We start from the raw sequence: 26,746 nt of genomic DNA on the forward strand, positions 1-26,746 counted from the left end.
CCGAGGTAGAGTGAATTGGATGTTAAAGGACGTTTGTAGCTTAATGCTTGTATATGAATCATGGTGATGTGATAAAAAGTCACAGTGTGTGTAGATAACGACCTATTGGAGCCTTGCTTTATAGGACTTTTTCGATTCTAATTAACAACTGGGGCTCTTGACACAAAAAATAATAAAAAAACCCTAAACTGACAAAAAAGGAAGAAGACATTGAATTAAAGACCATGCAGTTTTGATAAATAAAACGAAAACCAGTTATTAGAGGGAATACAGCCAGACTTCTTCTTTCATTCCAGAGGGAGCAAGCAAAGCCTTCTATGAGGAGAGCGAGGCGGAGAAGCAGAGCAACAAGGCTTTGATCACTTCCCTCAGAGCTGATATCAAACTCCTCCATGTCAGAATTGAAGAGGCTAAACAGGTAAGTGGACGAGATTTATCCTCATTTATTAGGAAACAGAAGGAAACGTTAAAACGAAAATTTCAAAAAATCTCTCGTCAAGAATGATAATCTAGTGATAATGTTCATCTTTGTGCGGACAGCATCATCAAAATCAATATAGAGGTCGTACTAGTTACGATTATGTTAGATAAATGTGCAAATAAGACAAACTAGTTTTAGAATCGTGTAAATGACGTTATCTTTCAACAACAAAAGATAACTTTATTTACCGAAAGTCAAACGTAACAGATAAATGATTCAGGTAAATACATTTACAGTATCAGTATCCAAAAAATCTAAGACACCAATGTATTTAAAGAAAACAAAGTGGATAAGAGATATCTATTCAAAAGAGTTTTGTTTTTTGCGTAATATGGTCCCACCAATGTCTCTCTCTCTCTCATCAGGGCAGCGAGCGCAGCGTGGAAAAGGTCCTGCAGCAGAGAAGGAGAGCCAACAGCGCCCCATGTCGAGTGAAAAAGGCAGACGGTACTATCAAAGCATCCGAATACAAGCTACACGATTTGGTCAAGAGGCTTAACTTCCTCCAACACACTTCAAAGCAGGTAAGTGCCTGAGATGCATCAGTTGAAAAAGATTTTCACCTCTTTCAACTCGAAAACCAATCTGGCGTCTTGGTTTTTGAATTCTGTGGCCTTTTCTTATTTGAGAAGCCAGTCTGTTATTACCTTGCCTCACTGAGCGGTGCATGAGTGAACAAATGCCTATCATTAGCCCGTGCAGTAGAAACATCGGCACAAAAATAAATAAATAAATAAATAAAAAGGTGATACTTTAGACAGAATGCTACGACTTATGAACAGATTGCGGTGGAAAGATCACATGATTGATGAGGAAGTGGTAGAGAGGTGGTGTCCAGAGGATGGAAAATAGACTAAAATATCAAAGATTGAGATCATTTAGACACGTGTCAAGAAGGTATGAGTAGCAGTTTGTTATAAAAACAGCTTATAATAACGTAGAGCAAGACGAATGACAAGGATATCTTGAGAAAGAGGAAATTAAAGATGGCAGACGCAAAGGATAGAGGTCAATCAAGACAACTCATTCACATCTAACCTCTTAAAGGGAAAAGCATAAGTAACCGATCATGGTGATGAGGGATGTACATCAACACTAATTTCATTATATCTGACCCCTTGCAAATATTTACTTTTATCATACTGCACCAGTTAAAAAGAAAATGAGTGTGTCTTCTCCCCTTTTAATCGCAAGTTTTGAAACTTCTGACGTTCTCTTAGAAGGTAAAAAAATTACATTCCGTCTCAAATGGTTTCATTGCTTAGGAGGAGTATTCTGTGTTTTACAACTCTTCACCATATCTGTAATAGATATTACCTCGGATTTCAGACTCAATTGACTTACTGCCGCTTATACCAGACTGCTAAGATTTACTGCAAGTTTCAATAAGGCTTGACAGTTACGCATGGCGGTAACAAATAGCCTAAGATCAACACTTTTTTCCACCCACTACTAAAACAGGACTAAATGGGAGAACAAGAGAGAGATTCATTCACGGTGTATAAAATAAACATTTCATTCCTGCTAATGATTCAGACTCTGGTGGCGTCACAAAGATCACCTGCCAGTATTTCAATGATGTAACAGAAACCGTGAAAACAACCACACAAAAAGTCAGTCAGGGATTTCTTTCTCGCTACATGAAGATACAGTTTCCAAGACGACATGTTTCGTTCCTTTATGGTATCTATGCAGACGCTTTGAATCAAATTTTTATGTTCTGTCTACTAATATCAATCATTTTTTCCTTTAGATTCTGAAAGTTTTCTTTCATCAAAACTACTCAGTCATTTCTACTTTTTCTTTCTTACTAACATTATTATTATGCAATCCCGTGCTTTGACTTTTTCCGATTGTTTCATTGCATATATCTATTCATATTGTACACAAAGTTTCTCATACTGAGAGATGATGATGAATGACTACAATCCGGGGCATAAATTTTGACATAACAGTGATCATCAAACTCTGATTTTTTTTGTTCTTTTTCTCCATATCTCCAGCTGTCATCCACAGCAGGATATGACCACTGGGCAAATAATTCTCAAGTCAACAAAAACTTTACATATTTTAGAGAAAGTATCAAAATCATTCCTTTCTCGCCTGGATCAGACCCGTGCCTTCCCGATGTTTAAGAAGAGGATAAAACCTCTATAATATGAGGGCTGTGATATATATATATATATATATATATATATATATATATATATATATATATATATATATATATATATATATATATATATATATATATATATATATATATGTGTGTGTGTGTGTGTGTGAAGAGAGAGAGAGAGAGAGAGAAAATGGGGTGGGGAAGAATTTGATTACGAATGAAATAGTACATTTTATACGACTGCTTTCACGAGCTCCCTGTACAATATCTTTTCTCTGACGTAACAGCGGGAAGACCGACTCGCGTCGTTGAACAAACAACTGGAGGAAGCTGCATCGGAGAGAGCCCAGGAGGAACAACAAACCATCGAACAACTACAGCAGGTTCGTCTTTGTCAGGTTTTGAACTGAGGGTGGAGCATGTTTATTTTTCATTGTAGGACTTTCTGATCAACGAAAAATCTGAATCAAATCTTATCACGGAAGCGTTTATGGGATTCACAAAATGGAATCTGCGCCTCGCAAATGCAATACTTAGGAGCCTACTCCTAATTATTTTCTTGTTTCAACTTTGTTCTTTTTACCAATTACCCTTCCCCCCTTTAAATATGCTGACTTTAGATGCTACCTTTATGTTTTTTTTTATACATTACATATACGAGTCACAACGAACAACTGTCCCTCTTGGCACAAACTGCATTAATTAGAGGGTTATCACGTTACCAACGATGTCTGAGGTGTAAGTGACGTACATGACAGACTGCTTGAGAGGTGAAGGGCAGTGTTTGCTCAGACAAGGGTGCGTAAGCCAATTAACAATTTTATGAGCGGCTTGGGAGCTACAGAAAACTAGCTACTTGTCAATTCAAGATATGTATATGTATATATATACTATATAATATACATAGGTTTATATATATATTATATATATATATATATATATATATATATATATATATATATATATATATATATATATATATATATATATATATATATATATATATATATATATATCACTAGGGTCTAGCATTAACCATCTGCTTCAACCAGACACTGAAAACCCCACTTGTCTCTCTCTCCTTCTTCAGGAGCTCATCACCTTGGAGAACGAGCTAGACAGGGTGCGAGTGAACGTCGGGGAGGCCGAGAGTGTGAAGAGACGCTATGGTGCCATGGTAACGACGCTGAAGGGGGAAGCTGCATCCTACAAGACAACTTTGGACGGGTTACAAACAAGGTTTGCTGAGGAGAAAGAGGCCGTCAGGAGACTTAGAGTAAGTGCTCGCATCAACCGATGCTCAGGTACTGTAGCCTTTCCATCTACTCTTTATCTGTGTATCTAAGACATAATTCATGAAGTCCAATCAAGAATGAAAAGAGGTAGAGAGAGCAAAAAGAGGAAAATAAGAAAAAAAAGCTAAAATGTTCAGTAAGTCAAACAGTAAATAAGTAGCACAATGCCTTTGTGGGAAATGCCGAGCTATTCAGTCGCGGACGTCATACTTTGTCAGTAAACAAATGGATTATGAAGCTTCATCATACTTCATTACTTTTAGCAATGGCGTGGAGTTTCGCTTATAAGTGAAAAATGACAAGAAAAATGAAAGAAAAGCAGTTCAGGTGTTTGGTTTTGATAGAGACATGCAAAATTTAACTTATGAGCCCATAAATAAATTGATATCCACGTGACTCTAGTACAACTGAAATTTCATTCGATTCATAGATTTGGGAGATTCTAAGACGCAATGCATACCATAGACGTCATTGGTTAGCTGTCTCCTGAATGTAATGACAACAGTGGCGTATTGAAAGGAAATGTAATATCTACCATTCTTACTGCAGTATTTGTGGATTTTATTATTCTCAGAACAGCTGAAGAGAAGAGAGGAATTGAATGGGTTGATAATTAAGCAAAATATTTACGATTGCTTGTAATGTACCAGACTGTCAAGCATTAGTTAACTCTGAAGCAAACGACAACAGTGTTGGTCTTGAAATCAAGGCTGCAAAGTGAGAGGTTGTGAGAATGGGACATGCCATAGGAGAACGTAGAACACTGGGAAATCAAAGTAACAAAATGGATCTCTTTAAATTAGTTTGGTGAAAGTATGAAAAAGGTAAATGTAGCATACTAAGATATGTTTATATAGAATAAGTCTTCAGTAAGAACATTCCTAGTCTATGGAGATAGTCTTGCTATGGTAATGAAACAATTTCTAGATGACTTGGAGTTTTTTCATTATTTATTGCTGGAACCATTAAATCCCACCAGAGAGGCAATAAAAAAATAAAGATAAATAAAACTTTAGATTAAATGTAATGAGCAGAACTGTTCCCTTTTCCATCGTATTAAGCCTTGTTAAACTACACAACAGGACAGCCGGAAAAATGCTGAGCGAACGAGAGATTCTTTACGAGCCCGCCTTCACGAGGAAGAAGAAAGCGCCTACGAGACGAAGAGGGAAAGAGAAAAGAGGCTGTATGAATACAGGTGAGGACCAATACAACACTGTAGTTTATAAAGTAGCTGCATGATGACCCCACATGCTTTATACAGGGAGCTGAAAGCTTGTCAGATGGCTTACAAAAGTAAATGACAATATGGGGAAAAGTAAATGGCAATATTCAATTTTTAAAGATCGGGAAAGTGAAAATCGATCCAAGGCTATTCACTAACCGTAAAATGCATAACCCTCTCATGCAAGAAAACTCTCATGTAATTATAGTTTACAGTATGTATATATCACACATAAAAGTTATTTAATATTTGCGTATATAGCGGCATGTGAGAGGGGTTCCGTAAAAAACAGGCAGTACAGTATTAGCACAGTGTACAAATGATGTTAAAATGAATGCTAGGGATTTTCAAGTTGGAAGAGTGGTTACAGATACCTGCACACTGAGTATATATATATATATATATATATATATATATATATATATATATATATATATATATATATATATATATATATAGTTTAATGATAAATAATATTGCCAAGACCAGGAAGAACACTCTTTATTGTACGAGCTTTCGAGGTATAAAACCTCATCATCAGGCTGAAAAAACCGACAAGGATGAGAATCAATAAAATTACAATAAAATGAACTGTCATAATAAATCTTCAGCAAAAATACTAACGAAATATATAAAATGAACAAGTAAATAAAAACTAAAAGGGTGAGACGTAAAATAACGAAAAATTAAAAACACAAACATAAAAATATGAAAATAAAACTAAGGTGAAATGTAAACAAACTACCACTCACAAAGTAAAATATTTAACGACCTAACTGAGTACCTACTATGAAATTACACGATAGCTAGTTGAATACCAGACGAGTTGTTGTTCAATTCCGGCTTCAAAAAGAAGCCGAACTGAACAACAACTCGTCTGGTATTCAACTAGCTATCGTGTAATTTCATAGTCTTTGAAGCCGGAATTGAACAACAACTCGTCTGGTATTCAACTAGCTATCGTGTAATTTCATAGTAGGTACTCAATTAGGTCGTTAAATATTTTACTTTGTGAGTGGTAGTTTGTTTACATTTCACCTTAGTTTTATTTTCATATTTTTATGTTTGTGTTTTTAATTTTTCGTTACTTTACGTCTCACCCTTTTAGTTTGTATTTACTTGTTCATTTTATATATTTCGTTAGTATTTTTGCTGAGATTTATTATGACAATTCATTTTATTGTAATTTTATTGATTCTCATCCTTGTCGGTTTTTTCAGCCTGATGATGAGGTTTTATACCTCGAAAGCTCGTACAATAAAGAATGTTCTTCCTGGTCTTGGCAATATTATTTATCATTAAGCTAAGATTTCCAAGTAGCCGCCCAATTACTGAGATATATATATATATATATATATATATATATATATATATATATATATATATATATATATATATATATATATATATATATATAAGCCAAGTGGGCAATCGTTTTTATTGCTCTTTAGGCTGAAATATATATATATAGGGGCATTGTGGCTATTAGAATTACATATGTGTCTAGTAAAAGTGACCAGTAGATTCTACATATATATTTCAGCCTAAAATGCAATAAAAACGATTGCCCACTTGGCTTCAATGGTGAGGGTGGGTCTATTCCAGCTCTAATAAATATATCTGAAAACGACAGGTATATGTATGTGCGAGAGGTAATAGACTTTTATCCTTCTCGTGGTCAGGTCGGCAACGCAACCTCCATGTGATTATGGTAACGTGGGTTCGCTTGCCGCGACCGGCCATCACAGTCTCTTCAATTTCTTCCGTTTAGATATTTCGGCTTTGTAGTTACAAGTATATCCAAAAAAGCGTGAAGAATTCGAGAAGTTAAGAGAGCATTGTGGCTATTAGAATTACATATGTGTCTGGTAAAAGTGACCAGTAGATTCTACATATATATTATATGTATATTATTATATATATATTATATATATATATATATATATATATATATATATATATATATATATATATATATATATATATATATATATAAATATATATATATATATCTATACACATATATAATATATATATATATATATATATATATATATATATATATATATATATATATATATATATATATATATAAATATATATATATATATCTATACATACAATAATATATATATATATATATATATATATATATATATATATATATATATATATATATATATATATATATATATATATATATATATATATATAAATATATATATATATACAGTCAGTCACCGAGTTAAGGCAGGGATCCATTCCTGAGGCGAGATTTAAACAGAATCCGACTTTAGTTGGATCTTAACTTTATAAGACTTATAAAAATGAAAAATAAAAAAAGGATGGCGACACTTACTTATTTACATGAGGGAGCTCAGAAACTTCAGATTTTTGCCTTAAGTTGGAGACAAATTTTTTATGGATATTTTTGAAAAACATCGTAAGATTGGATTGACTTACGTAGAGACTGCCTTAACTCGGGGACTGCCTGTAATTACAAAAAGGTTTAGATCAGATAAAAAGATCCAGATTCCTGGGATTGCAAACAAAAACTTACTATTAATGAAAGATACATGTACACCTTGGTTTAGGACCAGATAGCAGTTTAGAATTTATATGTTAGATGCATACACAACCTTCACTACTATGCACACACTCACAGACATACTATATATGTATGTATGTATGTATGTATGTATGTATGTATGTATGTATATATATATATATATATATATATATATATATATATATATATATATATATATATATATATATATATATATATATATATATATGAATTTTAATGAATGCCTTCCCATTATGTTTTTATTATCTATGATGATTGCTGGATATCATTTCATCAGTTGTGGCCTTGAGGCATTGGACTTGCTACCGTTGCCCTTCCTCTGTTACATTTCTTGCAAACATGCACAGGAGCCTGATAAATCTCAACTTCAACTTCATAATACTTTAAGCAATTCGATGTCCCTTTACCACCTGAGTGGATATCAATTAATTTCATCAACATTGTTGATTGAAATGGCATCATAACTAACCGATATATTTTGGAAGTTTTTAGTTTCTGGGGATAGTGATGGAGGTGTTTCTCTTTTTGATGAATAAATAGAGACCAATCAGACACCTCTTGAATAGTGCATCTGATAGTTCTGTGCTTGACAGAACCTCCACTAGATCAGGGAAAGGCATTGTCTGATAAAATTTAAGAGTTGCTTGTTGGGGAGGAAACTCAGAAATGAAATTAACTGTCAAACTGCACTAGTCTAAGTGACATGTCTTTCATAGTTTTTGTAGTAAAGGAGGCTCTTATCTACTCCAAACTTCTACCCCATGGGCAATGAACTTCTCACTTTGTATGCCACATAAAGTTGTCGGTGACAGCCATCATCCCCCAAGATCTGTCAACCCAACTTGCTGGGACCTTACCTTGATCTCAAAATACCTATTCAGCTCTACATAAGAACCTCTAGATCAAGCTTCGTTTGGGAACTTGGCAGTGAGGACAGTTTTACAACTCTCCTTCTGTCTGATTTATAAGTGAGATCCATTCTCTATCTAGTCGGACAACCCATGCTAAAAACTGGCTGAGTGATGGGTTTACCTGATTTTACCATTTCACATTCACAGTTTATCCCTGGTCCCCTTTACCTTCCGAGAGCAACCAGATTCGCTGAACAGCAACACCAATACGCAGTAAATGTGCCTCACTGTCGAACTTCTGAGTTCCAGAGGTCCTTTATTCCTCACACCGTTGAACTGTGCAATCGGAACTTCAGAAGTTCGAGTGAAGATGCAATGCATTACTACCCTAAAACTATTCTCCTTGCATTTTGATACATTATTATCTGTTTTTTAATTTATTAATTTATTTTTTCTTTTTTAATAAGTGGGATCTCTTCTTTATGTATGTCACTTTACCTCTTCTTACCTCTTCCCAATGAACACCATATTCTTTGAAAGCTTGAATTTCAAGTCAATGGCCCCTGTGGGCTTGTTCCATATGAATAGGTTTCATCTTCTGAATAATAATAATGATAATAGTAATTGAGACACTTAGTACCAACCCCAAGCCTCTCTGTCATTTTTTTTATTTTATGCTTGGCAGTAAAGGCCAGGAATGATGAAGACCTTTTGTGTCCCATCAGAACTGCCAGAAAGTACCACAGAAAGATCAACGCTTTCAAAAAGCAGGGTTCTAGTCTGTTTCTAATCCCTAGTGTGGTTAAGAGGGAAGTATGCAAGACCATTATTTCATTCTGGCTTAGGTAAGTTATCTTAAGGGCTTACTCTACTGCTGCTCAGAACCAAGCATCTCAAATTACAGTTAGGAGCCATGATATTGGGGCTGTGCCAATTCCCTTGGTTTTTAAGAGAAATTCTCATGTACAACTCCATTTTAAATGCAACTTCTTGGAAATCACCTACAACCATTGCTAAATTTCATCTATGTTTCAACACAAGTCTCTTGATATGTTGTTCATTGGCCCTGTAGTAATGGTAAGCCAAAATTTAACAGTCTTTGAGAGGGAGGATGTTGAGGTGACTCATCTTCTTCATCCCCTTAGTTCCTATTCTTTCCCTTCTTGACACAGTAATCTGGGTTAAAAGTGGCTATGTGTTGGTGGTTTGGTAAGTGCTGCATCTCTGTTTGTCCAGCCCTAAAGGTACACACCACAACCTTACTAACAAGGGCCTGGTCCAATTCATGATCCCCTGTTAGTTTTCAGAATTTCTGGGTGCCATTTATCTTTATTCCAAGAGTTTGCATCGTTCTGCAGGCCATGACTCTATGATCTTGGTTCCACAAGCAGGACTCTTATTATCTTTGTGGCAAGTAAGACCTGTCACCAAGGACACTGCTGAACCCATCTTTATACTCAGTCAATTTATTCAGTTTATAAAAAATCATTTTTTATCTTGGCCACATCTTCTCTTGAAGATTGGCTGGGGATGATTTACAGGCAAACTATATAATGATTCTGTTGATTGTTCATTAGTTGTGGGAAAAACTTTTTTAAAATATGAAATGACTGATAATAATATTGTTGATGGATCAACTGGTAAATTATTTGTTAAAATATATTGCTTTTTAAATTCAATACTTCTTTACAAGAACCCTATTTGAAAGTAATTTATTTCAAAACAAAATATCTTACATTTACACAAAAAAATAATGTTTAACCAATGCTAACTAAGACTTATCGGTTAACCCATAGGTCATGTTGTCAGAAGTATCCAAGTTTGGAATTTTATTACAGGAAAATAATGATGATTTTATTATTCCAGACGGAGGGCAGAGGAACGACGTCAGCAAGACCTTGGCATGGCAGCAGACCGTCGTTTGTCCCTGCTGCGGTCACCCACCAGAAGGGACTCTCCTACACCATTAACAGCTTGCAGCATCCAAGATATTGAGGGAGAACTGGAGAAATTCCAACTGGTCTTTGCTAAACTTAAGGCAAGTTAACTGACCATAATCATGGAAATTCTGCTTCAATGACTGTAAATTGAAGCCTCACGTTTGTATGCATACAACCAAAAAGATTAATAGATAGAGAGTTAAAAATACTAAAGTTCAGCAAATAATAAATCACTGCAATATGTCAGCAAGTGGCTAAATTTTAAAAAACTACAGTCAACTTTGATAAGTTGTATGTGTAGAGATGCTTTCAGGTGATTCCATGTAATTACCCTTATTTCTCACAATCATTATTAAAAGCTTAATATCATATTTTACCTTTACAGAGTTAGACCTAGAATGAATTCAGTCCAGCCTTCTGTTTTGTGCACTTTCTTCCTCAATGTTTGGTTAAGGTCTCTATCTCTATCCTTTATTCAGCTTCCCTACTAGTTGTTGTCCATCTATTTGCATATCTACTAATTTTTTGAGTACCGGAAATATAATTACTTTTCATCCCTTCTTATCACTTGTCCAAGCACTCTTAGCCTTGTCTATTTTCCCATCTGTGAGCAACACACCCCTCCACAACTCCCTTATTGGTAATATGATCTTCCCACTGTATTCCAGTCATTTAATCTTTGCATTCTGTAGTCACTCCTTTGTAAGTGTATATACCGCTACAGAGTGCAGTCATAATTGCTAAAGTTAGGAAACAAACTATCACCATGAACAACTCTATCTAAAAGAGATAAATCTCTGGCAGAAGCAGAATTCCACACTGGAGAAAAGTATTCTAGTAAAGGAAGGATAAGTAAAGCCTTTACTGTTACATCATCGGCATACTGAACAATCTTGCTTTCCAGGCCAACAACCATACCACTTGAATACACTAAAAATAACAGTGAAACAAGAACACTTTCCTGTGTAACTCCAGAAACAATAGGTCTTTGTTGGCTAAAGATCCCATCAACAGCAACTTTTTGCTGTCTACCTGTAAGGAAATCTTGAAGTAATCCTAAAACATATCTACCCACTCCAAGATTATAAAGTTTATAGATAAGTGCCTTGTGATTTACTAAATTGAAAGCAGCAATAAATTCAATTTGAATTACTCTGCCCTCAAAACCCTTATCAAGGTTCTCTTGCAAATGGCATGTCAAATCTAAAGAGTATTGCAGGTGCCTAACTGCTTTGTATTTGCATATTGACTATCAGCTAACAATCCTTTGGGTTCCACATATCTTTATAGTGGCTTACAAATAAGTTTTTCTGTAACTTTGGAGCACACAAGGAGACTGGAAACTGGCCTGTAGTATTGCAGTCTGCAGATATGATTCTTTGGAACAGGCACTGAATTACTGAGCTTGCACTCATCTGCAAAGATACTACATCGACATCAAAATCTATAGAACCTATTAATCTTGGGCGACTACATATTAGAAACATTTTTTTAAAAACCACAGGGAAGAAACCATCAGGATCTTCTCCACACCAGTTATCAAGATTTTCAAGAATTTTCTTAACATCACTGGAGCGAAATGCAAATTTTGTAAGAATAGGTTCGGGATGACAAGTATCGGGGAGAAGGACATCCTCAGCTGATTGCTTAGCTTCAAAAGCTCAATGAAACAATTCAGCCTTTTCCTTAGCGCCAGTAACCAATCAGCCACAATCTGTTAGCAGTGGTGGAACAAAAGACGAGCCTAACCCAAAGGTAAATGATGCCAGTTTGGTTCAGCACAGATGAGGCTGAGTAACTCCTTCAAGTTTTCTCTTTAAGGAATTATTGTAATTTCTCTAATCTCAGATATGTGGTAAATTCTATTCACAGCACGGCAAGACTCGACTAAAATGGTCTAATTTTCATGTGAACAATTTCTTCTCATGTGTTGAATTTGGTCTGTTCATTATGGTAAACTAATCTGTATCATCAAACTATGGCTGATTATTTGTCCAAATCTTGATAACCTTTCTAGGGAAATACCTTAATAAAATATTTATCAGCATTTCATTGAACTTCTTGAGATCTGGATCCCATGTAGCATCTGAAATATTAAGTGCCTGACAAGCTTCAATAATGCGATCCCTATTCACTCTAGGTTTCAGCCAGATCGTTTTTCCAATGGTAGCATTAGGAATATACTAATTGACAAATATGTCCATCTCAATGGTACAATGGTTAGACGCACCTATATAGTCGCAGATCTTGGACTTGACGATAACTAGAACATCTGTGGACATGAGGTCTAATAAATTACCAGAAATATGTGTGGGTCCCTCAATAGCTGGACAAAATCAGAGGATACACAGAACTCAAGAGCAGACCGGCCATGCTGATCTGTGGAATTTGAACTGAGCCACTCATTGTGCTTTGGATTGCAGTCTCCACAAGTAACGAAAGAAGCTTTTGAATCCTGTGATTGAGCCATACTAATCCTTTCTAAGAGACAGTCATATACAGAGCTGTCAATATTTGGATTGCGGTAAACAGAAAATACATAAACACTGTAGGACTTACTAAAAATATTAAAACAAAGAACTTCATGGCAACTACAAGCCAAGTTTTTCTGATGATAAACATAGCATATACAGTCATACCCTATTCATGTTGGATGGCATGGCATTAAATAAAATCAGAGCCATCAAGCCCTTTCACTTTTTACTACTTGCAAGAGTCTCAGTTAAAAAACATCAAATCGTAGTTACAGGCACAAGTCTAGAGATCAATAACATTTTACCTGAAGCCTCGAATATTTGAGTAAAGTACTCTGCAATTTTTCTTACAGTAATTAGTAGTAGGCACAGGACTCTGCTCAATGTCTTCCAGAAGAATTAAAATGAACAACATAAAATTAGAAGCAACACTAATAAATAGATACATAACAACAGTAACAGAGTACTGTAAACATTAACAGAGTAATGAATAAAATCAGCTACAACAGTGTCTATAATACTTGCAATAATTTCATTAAAAGGATGAATAAAGCTGACCATATGTCACTGAGAAAAAAGCTACAGTGACAGTACAAACAAACAGAGGGCTGAAAAGAACACTCACACCTCACGGGAAATGAACTGAGACCTTTGTGGATAAGGTCATTGCACCATTAACAAATCTTATTTTTCCATGCAGGTGGGCTCAAACGTTTCCTATTAAGCTACAACACACTACCTTCTTTAAAATACACACATTTACGTATTTCCACTGAATTAATGGATCAAGTTTATCCATTTCCAGGCTGATATTCATACTCTAACAATAGATTTATTTTAAAACCGGGTTTAATTATATTTCCTTTCAACATACTAGAATAAAACTTAGCTTTTTGTCACCCATCAAACTGACAGTACAATTGTTTTCCCAAGCAAAAATGATGCACTTTCCTCCTATATATATCTTCTGTATTTTTAAAGCTGTTGTATTCTCTTTTTTCCGTCAATGATTACCCACTTGGCTAATACAGAACTGTCTCATCACTTACACAGGACTTGATATACAAATCCTTTAGTACTGCTGAGAAAGTTTTTTATCAGTACTTTTCATTGTATTACCATTCTTAAATACTACATTAACTTTAAATGTTCTCAAGGAGATATGTAATATCTTAATATATGGTAGTACAAGTAAGTTTTTTTATTTTATATTTAACTGCTGTTATTATCTTGGAAAGTCTAGTTTTGCCATTCTTAATGCATTGTCTAATACAGTACCTGAATATTTTAATTTCTTGTCTGTATTCCTACTTACAACTTTACCATCAACATATTCACGACTTCACATGCATAACACTCTTGAAAACATGGATGTGAAAAGTGATTATTGCTTTAGCCAGAACAGAAATGTACATAGGCAGAAATATAAGTAGGCTTTTACTATACACTATACTGAAATTAAACCCATTATTACTCCTATGCATTAGGAAATCCAAAAACAATAGGCTACTGTCGCTTTCCATTTCCAAATGGATTCAAGTATTCCCTAACATAAAGCAATACATGTCCTCCCTCTTTTCCTAAGTTTTCTTTCTTGACCATTTATGATAGATCAAATTTCCCCTCAAACTTTTCAGCAATAGTGCAACCTAACAAGTCTCTAAAAAAAGTAATTTCATTTTTAACAGATTGAACATTGAAAACTAATACTTGTGGGGATTTTTTTATGTTGTTCTTTACCATTTGAGTCTTCGTCACATTTCCTTTGGGAAACTAATGAATGAGTTTTCGATGTTCCTATTTTCAAAAGTCTCTTTGACTTGAAGAGATGGCAGGTCATCTAGAGACCTCAACAATGTTCATGTCAGAGCTCACTAACCTTTCACATTCTTAACTCATATTTCATATTACTTTCTGTGGCCTGCCTTACTCTAAGGTATGAATTCTATCTTTCCTCAAATACTGTATTGATATTTACCTACAAATACCTCCCACATCTACCTTCTTTGGATTAAAGCACTTTTTTCAATCAAGCCTATGAATTTACTGAAGGTGTAATAACTAGCATGGCTCCAGCGTAAGATTTCTACAATTATTCCTCTGTTAATTTTCTTGCCGTTTTACTGGCAAAGCATTTTAATCAATGAGAGAGAGAGAGAGAGAGAGAGAGAGAGAGAGAGAGAGAGAGAGAGAGAGAGAGAGAGAGAGAGAGAGAGAGAGAGAGAGAGAGAGAGAAAGTTATTATATAAAAACAAATAAATCTCAATTGTGTCAATTAATTTTTAGCTCCAGTTTCCTTCCGCTGTATGTAGTTTGGTGACTAGTGTACTCAAGATAAATGGATTTATGTTGGCTATTCTATCTCAATTTTAAAATTTCTAAAATACTTCTAATAAGTAAAATACTTCTAATAAGTGACCTTTTAAATAATATTTCTTAGAAAATTGAGGCATTCTACCCTTCTTCGATATCCAAGGTGTCTGATTGATGGAATTAGTTTGTTTGCTCTTACCTCTATTGCTTCTAATCTATTTGTGACCTTCCACTGGAATGGTGAGAGAGAGAGAGAGAGAGAGAGAGAGAGAGAGAGAGAGAGAGAGAGAGAGAGAGAGAGAGAGAGACTTGCACTACCATATTCTTTATAAAGCAAAGAAATTTACAAAACTTAAGCCTACGGCTTACCTAAGGTCAGTTGTCATTCTTTACATAGTCTTGTCTCTCATCAGGAGGTTCTAGGAGTAACCAGCGTGGAGGAAGTCCTAGACAGGCTCACATCGCAAGGAAATACTCGTGAACACTTACGCCAACTGCGTTCTGTCACTCTTGAAGAGGTAACAAGACTGAAACAGGAGAAAGACCAATTGCACGAGGAGCTACATCGAGTTAAATACGAAGCAACTGAAGATGCTGCCAGGTAAAAGAGAGAGAGAGAGAGAGAGAGATGTGGGGGTATTACATACAGTATACACACACACATGTATACACAGTAAACCCCCGTATTTGCGGGGGATGCGTACCGCACCCCCGCAAATAGCTAGAATCCGTGAATACTTAAAACCCCTCTAAAAACACTTAGAACTGCTTATTTTGATAGTTTAAACACAATAAAAACCCTCTAAAAGTGCTTATACCCGAGTATTTTAATAGTTTTATCACAAAAAGTGCATTTAGTCATGAAAATTACATGAAAATACAGTAACTAGTGAATATTTCTCAGTGAAAAATACTGCGAATGGGCAAATTTTCCGCGAGTAATGGGTAGATATGTTCCACAGAGAAATCCACGTATACGTGAGTCTGCGAATCGTGAGAACACGAATAAAGGGGGTTTACTGTATGTATGCGTGTGTTAAAAAGGAATACAAGGAAGAGATCAGTGAAAATTACAGGGTTAAGCAACCAATTTCAAGTCTGTGAAAACTACAGAAATGTCATGCAAAGTACAGTGAGTACATAGTACTATGTAGAAAAAGAATAGCTAAATGAAAAATAAGGAATTAATGTTAATCATTTTACTCAAGTAAAGTGAAGATAACATAACAGTTACAAAAAACAAAAATAGGAACAAAAACTTATATGCATCAAAACATATAAGCCATGCAAGATGTGTACACCTGGACTTTGGGCCAGTTCGTAGTTTAAAAAGTTTTTTATAGTTATCATTAGAAGTATAAAATGAAAAGCGTACAAGCTGAGACAATGAAAGACAACACAAATGTACAAGATGTGCATGTGTGTATATATAAATTTCTTATAAGAGCTTTCATTTTGCAACAAAAATAAAACATATAAATTTTGATATATACAATAAAGTGGTTAATATAATTAAAATTTTATTACAATCTATAACATAATTTGCTGCCACTAACATATCCAATACCACTGTGTACTCTTCAGGGTAAAAGCTGTACCTTCCTACAATACTATAGTATTGGTCATGATATTTATGGTAGCTATACAAAATGAATAAAAATTTACATACAATATATACATACATCATAAAAGCAAGAGAACAGGACTTTTAAATGCTTATATACAGTAATGTAGGCTTCAGCTGCTGATAGCCTATGTCAAGTTTGCTAGCATATGAATTGAATCAAGAACATAGTCTGGAACAATTGAGAACTAATTGAACAAAGAACAAATGATGAATTCTGGAGCACATGGGGGCTGGAGTCAAGGTATGAAAGTTACGTTAAGTTCCCACAAAATCACTGACATCGTGATTTAATCGAGCCTATGTTCTACCCATCAGGTTCACTAATGTTGGGTTATTTCATGTTGCAAATAAATACAAAATCTTAGATATGCATCGATTAAATTGGGTCAAAAACACCATAATTACCTAGTCTTCAGGGTCAATCTAGCAGGACGGTTGCCCGTGTAAAGAGCGACACACCCAAGAGCATGTTTAACCTATATTAGGTCTAGAAGATAAGTGCCCAAACAGCGCATTGCTTGGCTTCACCAAGGAGTGTCCTTTTCAGAACTCTCAAGTTTTTAACTACATTACTGTAAGCAAATTTCTTAGTTTCATAACTTTAATTTATTAAACGTGCAACGTGTAGTGTATTCCTCAATAATAAAGAACATGTAATAAAGGAAATAGTAATATTTCGAATCAGAACCATCACATAAGCTATCTAGTACTACCATATTTTAATATTCTTGTGCTTAAAGTATGTAATAAATATTAAAAAAAAATATTTAAAAATTAAATTATTGTATCAACATACGACGATACACTGGTAAAGGAAATGACTGAAAATAATACAGAAAATTATTGATCATGTCGTATAGGGGAATTACTATGAGAAATTGATTTTAATGAAATCTAAAAGCCAAGTAACTAAAAACTTAAATAAATCTTTAAAAAACAAAACCCCATATACTTTATGATAGCCTATCCTGTTTATTAGGAACCTCTAGTCACTCCAGAGAAGATAATGAGTCCCCCTTTTCACTTGTCTGAGTGCAATTCCAGTTTCCTGAATGCCACTGGTAGTGAATTTGGTCATTCTTTGTACCTGTATCAGTTGTATCAAGGAGGGGAGGGAGGAAGGCACTTCTGGTAAATGGGTTTCCATGTGCAGAAATTAATTTCGGTTTTAAAAGTTGTTTTGACTCAAACCCATTACTTTCTCATAGCCTGAATTGCTTTTAGGTAAGGAGACCTTGTTGCTCTGAAGATGTCATTATCTGGGGGTGGTGGACCCACAACTTTGGCATGAAGGTGAATAGTACCCAAAAGATTTCAGGACTGCAGCACTTACTCACTCAATGGATGCATCAGTTAATGTCCAAAGAATTTGTCTGGAAGATATGTTAATATTTCATGAATCTGACACCCATTCCCCCTTTGGGATTGATACAGACCCAACTGAATGCAAGTTAAATGACTTCAAGAGTCAAATCTCTCATGTAAAATGGACAAAAGTAGATGGGACCGTCCAAAAGGTGTGATTAATGAAATGCCGCACATGGCCAGGTTGTAAGCTATACAACCAACTGGAATCCCTAGAACAAGAGATGTTACAATGCATGGTTCATTTACTGGAAGATTTACTGACAAGGTGAGCTTTTCATTATTAATGCAGTGAAACCCTTGCTGCCATGCTAGGAGATTCTGTGTTGTGTCCTAATTTCCAAAAGGTGTGATTAATCCTAATTTTATACAACCAACTGGAATCCCTAGATCATACATGGTTCATTTACTGGAAGATTTCCATTATTAATGCAGTGAAACCCTTGCTGCCATGCTGAGATACCTTCAGGAATCATAAGCAGTTGAGATGCTGGGCTGAAACATTCTACTTGCTTTAAGAAGTGGAGCTGCTTGAATGACTTTTGTGGCTTGACATGAATTTCAGGATGATGATAAAAAAGCTTTAAAGTCTTTTCCTGTTATCTTCAAACAGCATGTGACAGAGACTCAGCTATAAGAGGAATCAGTCATTCATTTTTCTCAAAGTCTATATGATACTAACCCCTGCCAAAGGCAAAAAATTAGTGGTGCATGTCCAAACCAAATAGGATGACTATGAATATGTGGAAGTCTCTAAAATGATGTGATGCAAAAGCCACACAGTAACAATGCAAAACTAAGAATCTCAACACTAGCTGAAAATCTATCGAGAGAAAGAAGTATTCGCAGTGCATCACCACTTGGAGATTTGAGCAGTGGACTAGCAGTGTGCCATGAGGGCAACAACTATGTCAGCACTCATTAGTCATTAACACTGTTCAAAGCCAACCAAGAAAGAAAAAGAGCACTTATACAGTATCTTACATCGACCTGAAGGTACGCTATGAGGTTCTAGCTTAGACAAAATCCTGCAATATATCATCAAATAATACAGGGAGTTTTAAAATTAATAAACTCCTAAACTTGGTAAGTTGGAAGTTATTGCCAATGGTTGGGTTCATATATAGCAAAATCCATAAATAGCATTACAGTGAACCCCCGTATTCGCGTTGTCAACGTTCGCGGACTCACGCATTCGCGGGTTTCTCTGTGGGACATATCTAGCCATCATTCGCGGAAAATTCGCCGATTCACGGTATTTTTCACTGAGAAATATGCACTAATTACTGAATTTTCATATAATTTTCATGAATAAATGCACTTTTTGTGGTAAAACTATTAAAATATTCAGGTATAAGCATTTTTACAGGGTTTTTCTATGTTTAAGCTATCAAAATGGGCAGTTCTAAGTGTTTTTAGAGGGGTTTTAAGCATTCGCAGATTTGACCCATTCGCGGGGGGGGTGTGGGACGCATGCCCCGCGAATACGGGGGGTTCACTGTAAAGAGATCTCTGCATAAGAGGCATAAATCTTAGATCATTCGTTGTCAATTATAGTTTGGATATTCACGTATAAAATTTTTAACTGTTGGTGTTACTCTACATTCCATACATTTTGGGACTTAGCTCATGTGAGCTATTCATCATAATTCAAACACATTTGCAAGAATTACAAGACTAGTTGTATTACAGTAAATTACTACTGGCACATAATCAGCAAGACTGCACAATATAAGAAATAGAGTTTGGGAGGAACAAATCAATCAAGGCTGTACATGTTTAAACAATGGACTGTGGAATATGACCATTTTCACCACTAAGGTGTGCAGGGATCTGGTTGCATCCATAAGTAAAAGGAATGGGAGACCTTCTTTTGGGGCATGTTCGGAGACAACTGCTACCACAGATAATGGATCACATAAAGTAATGGGTATGCAGTATGTGGAAACAATAATAGGTTTGTGTTGAAACAATTATTCCTTTGCAGCTTTTATTACAAATAATTTATTTCTGGGCTCGACCTGTGTCACCCAGTGAAATGGTTCCAATAGCACACATTTCTAGGTATAAATATTGCTAAATATACCAGAGAAAAAGCTATCCATAATGCCAGGGTTACTACCCCTGGATCGATCACCACAATGGTGTCGGTATGCACTAAGGGGTCAGTGGTAGCCACTATCACAGGTGACTCTATCCCGACCCCCTGCACTACTAAGATTGCAGAGCTGACCCTTCAGGCTGGGATAGATGGCAAACCCATACCTCAACTCCGGGAGACAGATCCTACTTCCCTTCTCTTCCCCGGAGATTCGGAATGTTGGTTGGGAGCTCCGGCAACGTTCACGGTGGGGAAACTCGATCCTGAGTGTGCCTCCACCCTGTTCAGCGAGCAACTTCCCAGGATTCCGGATGCTCTGCTGAAGACGGAGTATGAGGCTAGATGCAGGTTGAGTCGCTCCCTTCATTCCGTCACCATCTCAGAGGTAACTGCATTAGTCTATACTGACGAACCTCTGTTTCAGGTCCTCACAAAGTTATTATTGGCATCCTTCCAATCGGACCTTTATGACTTTGTGGTTGCGAGGCAGAACTGCCGAAAAGCACATCTTTGCCGACGCCACCATCAGGCATGAGCCCAATAGACTCATGAAGAGCTCTATCTGGGGACCTAACCTCTTCCCAGAGGATGAGGTCAATAATGTCCTGGCAGAGGCAACCAGAGCGAACCAGAGTCTTCGCTCTTGCTGGGGTCTTCCTTTCAAAAGGAAGTCCTCTGAGACCTCCGGACCTCAACCTAAGGAAAGGAAGAGGTTCAGGAGATTCCAGAGCTATTGGAAGCCTCAGGCTCAGACTGTGCTTCAGGCGGTACCGGTCTCACAGATCGGACAGCCTTCCACATCCAAGGCACAGCCTCAGCAGCAGTACGTACTAATGCAGCCGGCTCAGCAAGCTTCGGCTCCGCCAGCCTTCGTGACATCCCCAGCTTTCAAAGCCTCGTTTGAAAACCAAGGGGCGTTTCGGGGATACAATAGGCATGCGAGGGGTAGTAGAGCCAGAGCCGCCTACAGAGGTAGAGCAGCGTCCAGACATCTCTCGCGTGGAAGAGGAGCTCGAGGAGGCAGAGGAAGTAAGACCTCTTCCAATCAATGAGCCTCCTCAGGTAGGCGGGAGATTGTATCTCTTCGGGACCATTGGACCTTCAGTCCATGGGCCCACAGCATAATTTCAAAGGTCTGGGATGGAGCTGGAGCAGAGGGCCTCCTCTGCCAGTCAGATTCCATCAACCTCCATCCAAAGACTTACTGGACTATGCAAAAGACCTTCTGCAAAAGAAGGCAATAAAGAAAGTCAGACACTTGAAATTTCAAGGCCGTCTGTTCAGTGTCCCAAAGAAAGACTCAGACAAGCAAAGAGTAATTCTAGACTTGTCTCGTCTCAACTTATACATTCAATGCGACAAGTTTGCATGCTTACAATCTCGCAGGTGCGGACCCTACTTCCCGTGGGGACGTCACCACCTCTATAGATCTTTCAGACGCATATTATCACGTCCCGATTAGAAATTTCTCTCCTTACCTAGGGTTCAGACTAGGAAAACAAGCATACTCGTTCAGAGTCATGCCATTCGGGCTCAACATAGCGCCCAGAATATTTGCCAAACTGGCAGAGACAGTAGTTCAAGAACTACGGGCTCAAGGGATTACGCTGGCCGCATACCTGGACGATTGGATAATATGGGCATCCAACGGAATGTCGAAAAGCAACAATCACAGTAATCAACTTCCTGGAATACTTGGGATTCCAAATAAACAGGAAGAAATCCCGTCTAGTTCCGGCTGCTCAATTTCAGTGGTTGGGAATCAATGGGACCTAAACACACACAAACTGTCACTTCCGCCAGCCAAAAGGAGGGAAATAGCCAAAGCTACTAGGCAGTTCCTCAAGAACAAAAGAGCCTCTCGTCATACCCAGGAAAGAGTTCTAGGCTCTCTTCAGTTTGCTTCAGTAACAGACTTGTTACTAAAAGCCAGACTGAAGGATATAAACAGGGTATGGCGGAAACGAGCCAACAGCAAAAACAGAGACAAGGTGTCTCTAATTCTGCCGGTATTGAGGAAGAGGCTTCGACCATGGTCGACAGTCAAGAGTTTGGCAAGGTCAGTGCCTCTTCAATTTCCCCCTCCATCGCTAGTGATCCATACGGATGCTTCCCTAAGCGGATGGGGAGGATACTCCCAACACAAGAAAATTCAAGGAACATGGTCGACAGTATTCCACCAGTTCCATATCAACATTCTACTGGTGCTGGACAGTGCAGTAGTTGTACATTGCCTAAACAGAGGGGGCTCCAAGTCGAGCCATATCAATCAGGTAATGATTGCAATTTTCTCTCTGGCAAGGAAACATCTTAGCCCTTTGTTGGCCGACTCGGTAGAGCTTCAGACTGTCATTCGATGGGCAGTTCAACTGGCTGATGAAGAGTTAGAGAATTTATTTCTGGTGATAGAAATTCATTTTCGCTATAATGTGGTTGATTCACAATAAGCTGTAGGTCCCGTTGCTAAGTAACCAAATGGTTCTTAGCCATGTAAAATAAGTCTAATCCTTTGGGCCAGCCCTAGGAGAGCTGTTAATCAGCTCAGTGGTCTGGTAAAACTAAGGTATACTTACTTAAGGAAACATCTTTGGCACCTGTCAGCTACCCACCTGGCAGGTGTTCGAAATGTCATTGCAGATTCACTATCCAGGACAACTCCGCTGGAGTCGGAATGGTCCTTGGACAAGACATCGTTCGAGTGGATTTGTCTTCAGGTACCGGGTTTCCAGATAGACCTGTTTGCCACAGAGAGCAACCACGAGCTTCCGTGTTACGTTGCTCCCTATCTAGACCCTCTAGCTCATTCCACAGATGCGATGTCAATCGACTGGAACAGATGGCAAAGGATCTATCTGTTTCCACCAATAAACCTATTGATGAAAGTTTTACACAAACTCAGATCATTCAAAGGTCAAGTAGCACTTGTGGCACCCAACTGGCCGAAGAGCAATTGGTTTCCTCTTCTACTGGAGTTGAAGCTCCGGCACAAACAGATCCCCAATCCAAGATTGACACAAGTAGTGCAAACTCGGACTGTGTCAGCTTCCTCAAAATTCTGAGTGCCCTAGCTTTATGGACTTCATGAAGTTTGCAGCTCAGAAAGACGCTAACATTGACCCTCTTAATACACTGTTCATAGAATCAGATAAGAGGAATCTACACTTAGACAACATGACTCAGCAGTTAAAAAGTTAGCATTATTTCTAAGGGAATCTGAAGCTCAGAAAATGACCACGAATCTAGCTATCTCTTTCTTCAGATCATTATTTGAGAAAGGACTGGCCACTAGTAGTATTACAACAACAAAATCTGCTTTAAGAAAAATATTTTTACATGGCTTTAATATTAACCTTACAGACTCATATTTTTCGTTAATTCCTAAAGCATGTGCACGTCTTAGACCAGCAATCTGTCCACACACGGTTTCCTGGTTCTTAAATGACGTACTTAAATTAGCATCAGACACTGATAACGAATTATGTACATACCCGAGTCTGTTCAGGAAGACGTTATTCTAGTAAGTCTAGCCTCAGGGGCCAGAATTTCTGAACTATCTGCTCTTTCTAGAGAACCGAATCATGTTGATTTCTTCCCGTCAGGAGAAGTTCTGTTGTCTCCGGATCTCAGATTTCTAGCAAAGAATGAGGATCCACAAAATAGATGGTCTCCTTGGAAGATTATTCCCCTTCCACAGGATCTATCTTTATGTCCAGTTAACACTTTAAAAACTTATTTAAATAGAACTTCTAAAAGAACTTCAGGCCCTCTTTTTGTTAGGGAAAATGGAGGTACCATTTCCTTAAAGGCCATCAGGCAACAAATTCTTTATTTTATTAAACAGGCTAACCCGGATTCAGTACCTCGGGTACATGATATTCGGGCGGTAGCCACCTCAGCTAATTATTTTCACAATATGAATTTTGATGACCTTAAAAAGTATATGGGCTGGAAATCACCAACAGTATTTAAACGCCACTATCTTAAGTCCCTAGAGGCTCTTAAATATTCCACTGTAGCTGCAGGAAGTATTGTTCCTCCTGGTCCAGCTCAAGACTAGTTTATATAACTCTTGTTTATCCTTATTGTAATGTAATTCTTGATTAAATTACCTATTGGTATATTCTCTCGCCTACCTGCCTCGCTTGCATGCCCTGCTTTCTAGCCTTTTAGGTCAGGTCTGCTTCACAGCCTGACTCCTGCCTGTAACATGGATATCCTGTTTTTAAGACATAATCTGTTTAGCATTAAGTATCTTCGTGTTGGTCATTTGGTATTTCTAGACTATGTGCCTTATAGTTTTTAATTATATTTTGAACTTTATAATTTGGGGTTATTAAAAACACAGTATTGTTCTCTTAGTTTTATTTAGCTCCATTAAGGTAATCTTTAGATGGTACCACCAAGCTATTGTATGGCTGATTCTCTGTTACTATTTCACTGGGTGACACAGGTCGAGCCCAGAAAAGGGATTTTGACAACGGAAAAATCTATTTCTGGGGGAAGACCTGTGTCACCCAGTGACCCATCCCTATACTTCCTTTCCCACCCGGATAGCATACCAAGCTTGGAGGGTGCTAATTTTGGGATGAAGATGGCGGGCGCGAGTGGTAAGTGGCAGCGAGCTGAAGGTAGTAGGTAGAACGGCTCTCCCATGTTGGGGGCTTTGAGAACGGAGAGATCTGTTGGGCAGAGCACCTGTGATAGTGGCTACCACTGACCCCTTAGTGCATACCAACACCATTGTGGTGATCGATCCAGGGGTAGTAACCCTGGCATTATGGATAGCTTTTTCTCTGGTATATTTAGCAATATTCATATCTAGAAATGTGTGCTATTGGAACCATTTCACTGGGTGACACAGGTCTTCCCCCAGAAATAGATTTTTCCGTTGTCAAAATCCCTTTCTTGATCAATTTTACAGAATGGTTGTGGTAGTTGAGGAACTGAGTAGAAAGGCTAAAGAAGCAACAGCTATGCGAGAAGACCTCTCAACTCGGCTGGATGGAACACTAAAAGTACTGGCAGGTGTTCGAGCAGGTCTTGAGCACATTGCAGAGAAATTAGAGGTTAGTTCATAATTAATATATGACCAAAATTTTTAACATCATTCATAATATGCATACACTACTCATTTGGAACAAGTTTAAGAGTTAAACTTGCTTTGGAAGCTTCCACACACCAGAAGAGTTTTTATGGAAATGGAGAAAAGCAAAACAAAGAACAGTGTCAACTGGCTTAAAGTATAACATTCATTACTGACTCTTGAACTTGTTTCCTCTATTGTTAATATCACTTTGATTATGAATACATCATTTATTTCATGAGTCCTTTCTATTTAAATGTCCAATACTTTGAATGACTAACCTCTTGGAATATTTAAATTTTAAATCCTTACAAAAGTGACTTTGGAAAAATCTTCTCAACTCTCAAAGCTTTACTCAACTTCTAAGATGTTCTGTGTACTTGCACAGAACTCCATGAATGAGAATTTAAGAATATGCTTTGCTTCTGTCATGCCCAATCCTCATGTCAAGCTGCCTTTTCACAAGTCCCTGAATAAAACATTAAAAAATTCTGACAATACACTCATTTCTTTGACAAGCAAATTATAACAAGGGTTTTCCTACTAAAATGGAAAACATTCATAAATAGGTAAGAAAGCAGTGGGTAATTATTCCCATTTGTTTATTTTAATTTCTGTACAATGTTCACACCCCTCCAACTTTACTGCAAATTACTCTATAAAAGTAAAATCAGCATCATAAGCTTTATGTCAGGTTTTACATTTATAGAGCTGGGCATTAGATGAACTCTCTCCACTCACCAGGGTACTTTATCCCTGAACTTGATATATACAATTTTTTCTGCTTTCCCAAGTCCTCCTACAGATTGTCCTCCTACTACAGTACAGTACTCCCATATTTACTTATCTGAATAACTCCTTATCCAGTTTCCTCATATTTCCAAACCATTTCAACCTTTAACATCTCTATAATCCTGCCATTAGACACCTTATTCCTTCACCACTTTCTCAGTCAATACAATCTTCTCACAAACTCTGGCCATGAAACTTGACATTCTATAGTCGTACCCTTTACAAAACGTCTCCATTTTTTGTCAACATCCATCTTTCCTCTGCAAACCCTTCAGGTGTCTTTGCTTTCTCTACTAATAGTCTATTTTCTTTACCAGTAGTTTAGCTTTTTCTTTCCATTTCATGCAGGCTGTAGCTACTTTGCCTTATTGCCTTCTAACCCCTGATTCACAGCATTGTGTTCCAAAAGTAAATGCGAGGATCTAGGACATATGCATCTACCACAATATATGTCTCTCCACTTCCTCTCCCTTCCCATGTTTGTTCTAAT

General features: G+C 37.1%; 1 protein-coding gene across 1 annotated transcript in view; it reads left to right on the forward strand.

Annotated features, from left to right (window-relative positions):
* CCDC151 (Coiled-coil domain containing protein 151) overlaps positions 1–26,746 on the forward strand; it is a 50,991-nt gene that overhangs the window by 20,232 nt on the left and 4,013 nt on the right. The window contains exons 2-9 of the mRNA XM_067130714.1: positions 297–418; positions 847–1,005; positions 2,888–2,983; positions 3,691–3,876; positions 4,978–5,093; positions 10,428–10,599; positions 15,702–15,889; positions 25,303–25,447. Of these exons, the coding sequence (XP_066986815.1) occupies positions 297–418; positions 847–1,005; positions 2,888–2,983; positions 3,691–3,876; positions 4,978–5,093; positions 10,428–10,599; positions 15,702–15,889; positions 25,303–25,447 (1,184 nt within the window). The remainder of the gene's footprint in view (positions 1–296; positions 419–846; positions 1,006–2,887; positions 2,984–3,690; positions 3,877–4,977; positions 5,094–10,427; positions 10,600–15,701; positions 15,890–25,302; positions 25,448–26,746) is intronic.

This window comes from Macrobrachium rosenbergii, chromosome 29, assembly GCF_040412425.1.
Source record: "Macrobrachium rosenbergii isolate ZJJX-2024 chromosome 29, ASM4041242v1, whole genome shotgun sequence".
Lineage (NCBI taxonomy): Eukaryota > Metazoa > Arthropoda > Malacostraca > Decapoda > Palaemonidae > Macrobrachium > Macrobrachium rosenbergii.